At 37.0% G+C, this 11,535-nt stretch overlaps 1 protein-coding gene across 1 annotated transcript; it reads left to right on the top strand.

Moving 5' to 3' along the window:
• Positions 1-3,100: 3,100 nt before the first annotated feature.
• Positions 3,101-4,368, top strand: LOC110895495 (E3 ubiquitin-protein ligase RNF5). Its single transcript, XM_022142823.2, has 2 exons — positions 3,101-3,241; positions 3,484-4,368. The coding sequence occupies exon 2, from the start codon at positions 3,513-3,515 to the stop codon at positions 4,170-4,172; it is 660 nt and encodes a 219-aa protein (XP_021998515.1). The 5' UTR covers positions 3,101-3,241; positions 3,484-3,512; the 3' UTR covers positions 4,173-4,368.
• Positions 4,369-11,535: the final 7,167 nt, after the last annotated feature.

Here is an 11,535-nt window from a genome sequence, read left to right as displayed (position 1 = left end):
CAATATAAAATTGGAGGGCCCCCTCCACCCTTACGACTTAACTAAAAACACTAACACAACATATTATGCTTCTAAGTTCTAAATCCAAGAACAAACACCAAACAAAAAACACTGTGTTCATTTCTTGGAATGTAATGTAATTGGAATTTAAAGAATTCCTTTGAAACCCCATAATATATTTAGTTAGTATAATTGTTAATGGAGTTAAAATGTAAAATGATATAGCTACGTTGTATCTAAAAAGAAGGAGATGAATGGGGTGATTTAGATTCAGTTCTATTTCATTTTCTGTTGTTGAAACAAACAACATAAGAAATAAAAAATGAATCTACATTCAAATTGCATTCAGAACCTATTTAATTATGTGAAACGAACACTACTTAAATATTCAGTACATGAAATAACTTTACTCTTTTAAAGCTCCTGTCCCAATCGTCATCATCTTTAATTGTAGAGTCTTTGTACGTTGTTTGGTTTTTCAGTGACGAGATACAAGCATAGCCAAAACTAAGGATATGTTTGGCAAAAGTAGCTGATGGCTGGTGGCTGGAAGCTGGTAGTTGATAGCTGGTAGCTAGTAACTGTAGCTTTTTAGATATATTTGGTGTTTGGCAGAGTAGCTAAAGCTTTTAATAAGATGTATAAAATGACCAAAATGGACATAACTAAAAATTTAAAAAGTTTGTGCATTAAAAAGTTTATTATCTTTAGAGGTTAAAATAGTTATTTTTTTCCCTAAAAGCATGTAGCTCCTTCTAAACGCTACTAGTAGGAGCGTTCAACCAAAAGCTTCAAACTCCTAACCTAAAAGCTTTAAGCTTCTTCAACCAAACAAGACTTTTTATTGAGTATGAGCTTTTTCTTAAAAACTTAAAGCGAGCTCCTAAAAGCTCCATGCCAAACATACTCTAAATTGTAAAAAAATCAGTTTCCATATATACAATACACCAGACAGACAATTCATAATACGATTCACGTATTTTAGTTACATATCAATTAATCCAGTTTTCTCCTCATCTCTATTAGTAACCAAACACAATCTAAGTAACTCAATGATTAATGAGGTGTTTGAACATATATAGGGAGGGGCTCATGCGAGAACCACCCTTATTGTGAGAACCTTGAGAACCAATGTGAATACAACCTAAAATAGCTAAAAAAACCTAAAAAAAACATAAAAAAACCTAAACCCCACCCCCCCTCCCCAAAAAACCTAACCCCCCACCCCCTCCCCCCCCCCAAAAAAAAAAAAAAAAAAAACCTAACCCCCCCCCACTAAAGCTAAATGCTAAAAACTAAAACCCCCAAAAAAACCTACCCTCCCCCCCTCCCCCAAGCTAAAATGCTAAAAACTAAACCCCACAAAAAACCTAAAAAATCTAAAAAAATAAAAAAAAATCTAATTTTTTTTAATATTTTTTATGCTCAAATCGCTACTTTTAGTGGCAAAAAAAAATAATTTTTTTTTTGGCTTCGAAAAGTAGCGATTTTTATATAAAGAATATTAAAAAAAAAAAAAAATTTTGTGTGATTTTTAGCTATTTTTAGGCATTTTTGATGTGTTCACATTGGTTCTCGCGGTTCTCACAATAAGAGGTGGTTCTCGCATGATCTTCTCCCTATATATATATATATATATATATATATATATATATATATATATATATATATATATATATATATATATATATATATATATATATATATATATATATATATAGGGTGGAGTTATTGTAAAAAAGTCCAAAAGTGTGAGAAAGGTAATAAAAAATCTCAGCCATTAGATCTAAATTAATTGAAAAGGGTATAATTGTAAATGTATTAACAAATTCAAATATGGTAATCTTTGATTTAAGGATTTGGAGAGAGAAAATCCTTGGACTTATAACCATCCATAATCAGAACATGTTCATGACATGGTGTTTTAAATAAATTCATAGTTCAATTCATGGTGTTTTTACAAAATAATATAACATCATTCAGTAAACAAAATATAACACCATTCAGTACACAAAATAACACCATTCAGTACAAGATATAACACCATTCAGTAAACAAAAAATAACACCATTCAATAAATAAAATAACACCATTCAGTAAACAAAAAATAACACCATTCAGTAAACAATATAACATCATTCAGTAAACAAAAAATAACACCATTCAGTAAACAAAATAACACCATTCAGAAAAAAATAACACCATTCAGAAAATAAAATAAACACCATTACTGAAAAGAAAAAAACACCATTAATGAAAAGAAAATAACACCATTCAGAAAAAAAAAATACCATTTCAGTAAAGAATATAACACCCCTGTATCATCTTCTCCACTTCCGGCACCACCACTGCCGCACCACCATTGCCGATCCACACCACCACTACCGCTGCCGCTCGCCGCTGCCACTCGCCGCTCGACATGGATTCCGTCACACGCACACCTCCTCTCACCCCCACTATCTCGATTCCCTCTCTCTATTCTCTGGCCACCGGCGCCGCTTTTCCGGAGGCTGCCAGCGACGGTTTCTCCAGCAAAGACGCCCCAACCCCTTCGTTCTCTCACCCTCGTTCTATCACTTTAAAGAAACCCGACCGGACTCCGGCCGGCGAAGTCAGCAGAGCCGGTGTGAATGATTATAACGATGTTAGATGATGATGATGATGATGAGAGAGATCTTTGATCGTAGATGGAGATCATCTGGAGACAGAGAGAGAGAGATATTGTAGGGATTTTGATTTACAGTTTCTATTTTTGAATTGATATAAAGACTTTATTACCCCTAAAATTTTCAATTCAGTCCAAAAAAATAAACCAAATTTTACAATTTAGTCCTTATTAATCTCAACCATTAGATCAAAGATCTAATGGTGTAGATTCTTTCTTACTCTTCTTACACTTTTATTCTTTTTTACAGGATCTTAACTCTCTCTATATATATATATATATGTTTGAAATAGTTATTTATTAGTTAAAAAATAAAAACATATTTAGTTATACCCAAACACATGACATTACCAAATGGCTAAATTTTAAGGAAAAAAAAACATACAAATAGTATATCTATAGGGTCGGATGGCGACCCATCTACCCGCGTCCACGCCCGATTTTCTTGACTCGTTTGCAATCAAAACCGAATCATATACCGAAACAATACCCAAATATTATTCAGTTGACTCTCTCTCTCTCTCTCTCTCTAAATATTCACAAACCCTAATCACTCCAATTCGATTCAATACTGAGGTAACCGATCACTTCTAATTTTATTTCCTTAATTGCTCTTCACGATCTATGCTATATATTACTCAATTTACTCTTGTTTGCAATTTGACTTTAGATTTAGTGAAATCACAATTAGTTATAAACAATTCATCTGTTATATGCATAATTCCATACGGTTATATTAATAATTGTTGATTTCTGCTCATAATAACATCTGTTGAATATGTTCTTATTTGTGTATATGTTGAAATTGTTGAAATTAGGGGTAATTGGGGAATGATTATGTGAAAAAATGTCGAGTAATGTTAACGAATCGATGAGGTTTCCAGAAAGTTCTTCATCAAGGGACAATGATGTTGGGGATTTTGAATGCAATATCTGCTTTGAATTAGCAGAAGATCCAATTGTGACACTCTGTGGTCATTTGTTTTGCTGGCCATGTCTTTACAAATGGCTCCATATACATTCGCAATCGCACGAATGTCCGGTTTGTAAAGCGCTAATACAAGAGGAGAAGCTGATTCCTCTGTATGGCAGAGGGAAGACACAACAAACTGACCCGAGATCCAAACGCATACCCGGCGTTGATATCCCGCACAGGCCAGCTGGACAGAGACCTGCGACCGCTCCTCCTCCGGATATTAACAACTTTTCGAATTCTATGTTTGGAGGGTTTGCGCCTATGGCGTCTGCTAGATTTGGGAATTTTGCGTTTTCTACTGGTATCGGTGGGTTGTTCCCGTCTTTAGCTGAAATGAATGTTCATGGGTTCCAAAACCCGTTGCAGTATGGCATGCGACATGTTTATGGGCCGAGGTTTCCGGGTGGGTTTCATGGGGGTCATCATGTTCATGAGTATTTCCATTCGAGGCGAGGCCATCAAGAGAATAACCTTCTGAACACGTTTCTTATAATGTTTGGGATCTTTTTCGTGCTTGTGATGATCATGTAAATCACTGATCAGAATGTTGGGAGTTTGAGTATTTTAGTTGTTGGTTATTGTTGGCATCATGTTGATGATAGTGTGTTCATATAATACTTTGTAATAGCACTTATAATGGTTCCACATTTGTTGAAGATGTGGAATGGGCTTATCCCCTTTTAGTTAATGAATTGTGGAGTTGAACTTAAAGCAGATTTGAGGTCCATATATACTTGTTTTGAGGTAGGGGTTACAATTGTATTGGGTTGAACCGAAGAAACCGAACACATGTATTTATTTGTGTCAAAAAATATTTTTATTAATTACGTAGCTTAAACACGAGGCGTGTAACCCATTCATACTAAACAAGTTTTTTGGTGTGTGTGTGGGGGGGGGGGGGGGGGGGGTGTTGTATAAAGCGCCGAAAGCCAAACTGGTTAGCAGGTTGAACTTATTATATATATATGTGATTTTAATTGTAAATAGATTGATGATGAATTGATTTGTGAAATGAAATGAGTTAAAATGTCATAATAGAATAGTGTATAATTAATTAAACTTGTTAAACAGACGAATTCGAACATGACTGGTTTATTAAATGGATTAGACACAATAAGCCAAAATTAAATTATTTTTTTATTGGTTTTAAGTCTTGTTTCAGATTGTGTCAAAAGTTAATATATCGATAAGGCTGCTGATCCAGCTTAAGAAGAGGTAAGCATTATGGCCGGCTCTGGGGGTGGGCGGGAGGACCACCAGCCAGGGTTCGATATTTCGAGGGGTACATTTTTTTATGTAAAAACCCGATATGTATATGTAAAATATTTTTTAATAGGGTACACCCATACAAACACCAACATAACCCCCCTTACAAAATTATTCTGTTGGGATTGAACCCTACCAAAGGAACAGATAATAAAAGCCAAAACTGGATCACAGCAGTAGATTCAAAATAAGCAGATGTCTGGTTGCAAGTCTCTCCCCTTGAAAGTGGTTTCAACATCTGCTGACCTCCTATCTGCTGATCATACAATCTGCTGACCTACAACTGCTGACCAAGACAAAGTCTGATAAAAGAGCTAAAGCTCTGCTGCTCGATCTACTGCCTTGGTTCAAGCACTGCTGATCATGACAAGTACTGCTGGGTTCACAACAGTGGAAGGATGCAGCAGCAGTTTATGCTTAGTTTATGCATTGAAATGTAATATCAGTAGTTAGCATAGCAGTGTTTGTATAGATCAGAGGTTAAAGTTTGTTAGGAGGTTAGATGTCACTTTCATGGTGACGTCAGCTTTCATGCTCAGTGGTTTGTAAGTGCCTATAAATAGAACAGTACTCTGTACTGTTATGTTTAGCTCATTCACCATCTTCTTTCTGCACGAACAAACACTGAGCTCAGGCTGAGGGGGAGTTTGCATATCATACACACATTGTAATCAGAGTTTAAAAATAAATTTAATCATTTGATTCAGTGTTAGAAAATGTATGATTGATAGCATTTCTTCTGTTTGATTGTGAAAAGTTTGGTTCCATTAAATTCCGCTGCACTACTCTTTCATTTGTTCATCTAAATTCAAACACAAATCACAACAATCCAAACTCAGATCCTAACAATTGGTATCAGAGCAAAGGGTATGAGGTTATGCTTGAGAAACAGCTTAAAAGCAATGTCAAGTTTGGTATAGGTCATAGAAAATATGATGACATTGCAAGCACTGCTGCAATGCAAGCTGTTTCTTCTGAAATCATACCAACCAACAAAAATGGCCAAGAGGTTAAAATAACCGACAAACTTGGTAACAAAATTACTCTGGATAGATCTGTGGGATCCTTAACTTTTGAGGAAATTGAGAAATACCAATTTAAACCCACATGGTCTGATGAGTGTGATATCCTTGAAAATTTCAAACCAATGGATTTCACAACCACTGATGGTGTAAAAGCTCCAAAAGCAAGAGTCATTCCTATCAAAGATATCCCAACAGAGGTTCAAAACTCTGTTGCAAAGGAATATGAGAAAAGAAAGAAAAGAGAAAAGATCAAAAACTTGTTTTGTGAATTCTGTGAAAAGAAGAATCATCTAACAAAAGATTGTTTTCATCTAAAAGCATATGATATAAACAAAACAAGCAACATTTCACCTGCTGCAAGCTGCACCATCTGTGGTAAAAATAACCACAAAACTAAGAAATGTGTGTATCTCAAAAACTTTGATGAAAAGAAGAAAGAGTACACTGCAAAAACATCCTTAAGTTCATCAGCATCATCTGTTAAGTTCACCAAGAAACAACCACTGTTCATCCCTGTCCAAACTGCTGTCACAAAACAGCTGAACCAAACATCTGTTCAAAGGGATGTACAGGTGACAGATGCACCTCCAGCCAATCAATTCAGAAAAGGCAAGGAAAAAGCATCATACCAAAGGATTCCACACGTTTATGAGACTTACAAAAAGCCCTCTAAACCAAAAGTGAACAGGGACCCTTTTGGTTATCAACAGATGATAGGTCAAGACCCCCAACAGTGGTTAGAGAAATACATTCCCAAAAATGTACAAACCCCTGAGCTAACCACTGTCCATGCATCTGCCTCCATCCCAGACACTGTTGAGACCCCATCCAAAGCCCTGTTGGCTTTGGAAACCTTTTTGAACTAATCCTTTACTTCATGTGCAGGGAGCTTCTGCATGCTTAGATAGTCTTTGGTATGTAGATAGTGGAGGCTCCAGGCACATGACAGGATGTAAAGCCCTTCTTCAAGATTTCAAAATTCATGGAGGGGGTGATATATCCTTTGGTAATAATAGTAAGGGAAAAGTTCTGGGGTCTGGTACTGTAAAGTCTGGAAATGTAAAATTTGAAAATGTCAATCTTATTGATAATCTGAAATTCAACCTCCTGAGTGTGTCTCAAATGAGTGATAAAGGGTTTGGATCATTCTTCACAAAGGATTGTTGTAGGATTGTCGGACCAGAAATGGTTAGTAAGATTGAAACAATAATCAAGAAAGGCTCAACAAAACTTGTTGCTCAAAGAAGTGGCAATGTTTATGTTGTTGACATGTCAAGAGAGTGTCCCAGAGCTGATGCCTGTCTGTTCTCAGCTGCCTCTAACAAAGAGACAGAGTTATGGCACAAAAGAGTGGGACACACAAATCTCAAAACAATCAATGAAATTTCAAAAAATGGCTTAGTAAGAGGCTTACCACAAAAAATGTTTTCATGTCCTGAACACTGTGTTTCCTGTTTAAAAGGAAAACAACACAAGAGCTCTTTTAAGTCCATTGAAGAGTCCAAAACAACCCAGTGTTTGCAAATGCTGCACATGGATTTGTTTGGCCCAGTGCAAGTCATGAGTCTCAAAAAGAAAAGATAATGTTTGGTTATTGTTGATGACTTCTCTAGGTTTACATGGACCTTCTTTTTACACTCCAAAGATGAGACTGCAGGTATTTTGCAAGACTTTGTGATACAGGTTGAAAAACAATTTGACCTTTGATGTGTGTAAAATGCAACATATAAATTACATCAATTAAGGCATAAAACTAACCCTTTTTAAGTACTAATGTTGGAAAAAGAGTGTTTTTGTCTTCCTTTTGTATTTTCAGGATGAAATGAGCTCAAATTCACAAAAGAAGCAAAAAGACAGCTAAATCTAACATAAATACAAGAAAAGGAACAAAAGTGGATTGCCCGACCCCTCACAGCATCCTCCCAAGCAAGAATAGAGAAGTCAGAAGACTGAACACGCCCCGTGCTCAGCCAGCACGGGGCCGTGCCCAAGAAGCAGCAGAAAAGACAAACCTATAGAAGCTTCTATTGCCCACCACGGGGCCGTGTCCAGTGAGCACGGGGGCGTGGCGAAAGTACAGCAGGCGCATTAATTGTAATTGCGAATTACAATTAATGAAGAGAGATAGTGTCAGACGGGCACGGGGGCGTGTCCAGCGGACACGGGGCCGTGCCCAGCCTTCTGTTCAGCCTATAAATAGGAGTGCTTGGCTTCATTTCAACTCATCCCTTGGCACACCACCCCTCTCACACTTCATCCACCACCCACCACCATCACAACACCATCATCCACCACCATCATCCATTGTCCATCATAGAGTGTGTGAGTCGTCTCGGGATCCAAGATTGATCGTAAGAGTTCTTGACAATCAAGGCCATGTTTGCCTAAGTCTCTTACATCACTTGGTGAAGACAAGTGTTTAGTATAATACTTTTTATTTTTAATCTTTTGCACTTTTTATTTGGTTTTGTATTAATGACTTTAATAACTAGTTACTTATGTTGAAGGTGATCTTTCCTTATCGTTTGTCCGTGGTGTCTTGGCATTATTTTACTGTCTATATAAAATAAAAGATTTTCACCATTCATATCTCCACGGTCTATATGGAGGTATGTTGGCTACCTGGTCGGGGGTTAAGGGAACGGTTTGGTAAGGGTCTTGCCCTTGTTCAGCGTTTAGAGGTCCTGCAAGGGACCTGGGTCAAATTTAGTAGGATCTCCTTCAATGCCCATAGGTATTGGATGGCGGGGATCCAAACTCTTTGACCCCCTCATAAGTTAACTACTATTAATACTATAACCCGGCTATTTAGGACTGTATCCCTGCTGACTCAGACTACTTAGCCGAGGGTAACGTCACCGCCAAAAGCGGGGCCTACCATAATTTGCATTAATAACTTAATTCATTATCTTTCAATAATCCGACCCTTTAGGATTGTATCCTTGCTGACTCAAACTACTGGGTTGAGGGTAACGTCACCATCAAAAGAGGGGCCTACTACAATAACTAAGATAATCTCTTAAACAAGTGCAAAAGTGCGAAAATAATCAAAGGTTATACTAATACACGAGTCGGATCCAAGTGATTCATCTTGTCTATCTGTTTTTATTTTTATTTTATTTTTCTGCATTTAGTTAGTTTTTATTTTCTTAGTTTAAAAACCTTTTCTAACTTTTTGATTTGATTAGACATTGAGGATAAACCGGTACTAAAAGCTCTTGTGTCCTTGGACGACCTCGGTATCTTACCAACACTATACTACGTCCACGATGGGTGCACTTGCCCATATGTGTGTTTAGTGTTAGTAAATATCGTGTTTTATAAATTTAAAACTTGGCTAAAAGTGTAAAAAGGGCTTAAATATATATCTAAAATTATATACACACTGGCACGCATCAAGTTTTTGGCGCCGTTGCCGGGGATACAAGGATTTTAAGAAAGCTTAAAATCGACGGCCTAATCAGTTTTTCAAAACCTTTTTAAAACGCGCGCACATTTTTCTGCATTTTAGTTTAGTTTGCATTTACAGTAGCCTGAACACGGGGCCGTGCTCGCTGAACACGCCCCCGTGCTGCATATTTTTAGTTAGATACCCAGATACAGAGTCTGAACACGGGGTCGTGCTCACTGAACACGCCCCCGTGTCCAACGTGACCAGTAACTTTAATTAAAAACGCCCAGATACAGACCCTGAACACGGGGCCGTGTTCACCCAACACGGGGCCGTGTCCAGCTTCTGTCTCCGTCTTTGTTTTTTTTTTTCTGGTCCCGAGACTCAGTTGTGGTCTGTTGAGTGGTTCTTATGGATCAATACTCAAGAGGTTACAACTACACCTATGATGAGGATGATTATAGGGGTAATTATTGCACTAATTGTCGTAACACACACTCGGTTCAATATAGTAACTCATATCAACCATCCAATTCATACAACCATTATGAGGAGCCCAGGTACGAGCCATCAACTTCATACACATCATATGAAGACCAAAGGTATGAATCTCCTCCCTCATACTCATATTTTGATGAACCAAGGTATGAGCCTTCATACTCATACTTTGAAGATTCAAGATATGAGCCACCACCTTCATACTCTTATTATGAGGAACCATGGCGTGAACAACCCACCTCATATGAGTACTATGAAGAACAAAGTTTCGAGCCTTATCCATCATATGCTTACAATGAAGAACAATGGTGTGAACCATCTACTTCATATGAGTACTATGAGGAGCCAAGGATCGAACAACCGGATTTAAGCTTTGAGGATCCCAATTCTTTTTCTCTCACCGAAGTGACCAATAGGATATTAGAACACATTAAAACTATCGAACGTTGCATAAAAGAATCTCGCGCAAGGGAAGAGGAATCCCGCGCAAGAGAAGAACTAAATTGTAATAATAACGTAGAGATAGTTGAAAATGTAAAAATGGAAGAACAAGAAAGTGAAAAACCAACGCATGAGTTAAATAATGAAAAAGGTGAGTCCGATAATGTTAAAATACAATAAGAGTCTAATTTTGAAGAAATTAATCTCTTGTCACCTACTTTCGAAAATCATTGTTTAGTAACCCCTCATGCCAAGTTTTTAAAAGAGTTAAACACTAATGCTAAAATCAAAGAAATGGTAAGTGTTAAGTTAACTAATGATCAAACCTCGCTAATAAAAGAAGATCCTTTTGAAATTAACATTACACCGGTTCCATGTTTCTTTCAAAATTCATTTATTAGTAATATCACCATTGATAAAGATCTTTGTGTTAACATAATGCCTAACTACATTTTTGAAAAGTTAAGTATTAGTGATTTTTCTCCACTTCAAATACCCATTTTTCTATCCGATCGGAAAGTGATAAAATCAATCGGTGTAGTTGAGGATGTTTTGGTTCAAACAAATCAAATGGTAATCCCAACCGACTTTGTCATCCTTGATGACACCCCTCTAGTCTTGGGAAAACCTTTTGTACAAACTCATAAAGCTTTGAAAAACCGGAAATTCAACAATCTACCTCTTCAATTAGGGGCATCAAAAGGAGCATAGATCTTGAGCGTTCAATGAAATATCCTTTTGGCAATAACGACCCCCTAATTGAAGATGAAGATGAACCACCCGATACGATTGAAGAAGATGACCACTTTGTTGAAGAAGAGATCGCCATAGAACAAACCTTTAAGGTTCTTGCTCTAGATGAGCCACAAAATAAGGTGTCTTCTAAAGACCCACCCATTGAGCTCAAAGAACTTCCTAAAGGTTTGGAATATGCTTTTCTAGACAAAGATGGTAGTTTACCTGTAATTATTTCTTCTAAATTAAGTAACATAGAAAAAGAGAAATTAGTTAATCTTCTTAAAAAACACAAAAACGCGATCGCTTGGAAGCTTGTAGATATTAAGGGAATAAGTCCTTCCATGTGCACGCACAAAATTTTAATGAACGATGATTACAAAACAGTAATTCAACCACAACGAAGAGTAAATCCCAATGTACAAGAAGTGGTTAAAAATGAAGTCATCAAACTACTTGACGCTGGACTAATCTATCCTATCTCCGATAGCCCATGGGTAAGTCCCGTCAAAGTAGTCCCAAAGAAAGGAGGTATGAC

Source organism: Helianthus annuus, chromosome 12 (genome assembly GCF_002127325.2).
Source record: "Helianthus annuus cultivar XRQ/B chromosome 12, HanXRQr2.0-SUNRISE, whole genome shotgun sequence".
Lineage (NCBI taxonomy): Eukaryota > Viridiplantae > Streptophyta > Magnoliopsida > Asterales > Asteraceae > Helianthus > Helianthus annuus.
This window is presented reverse-complemented; position numbering and strand designations above follow the sequence as displayed.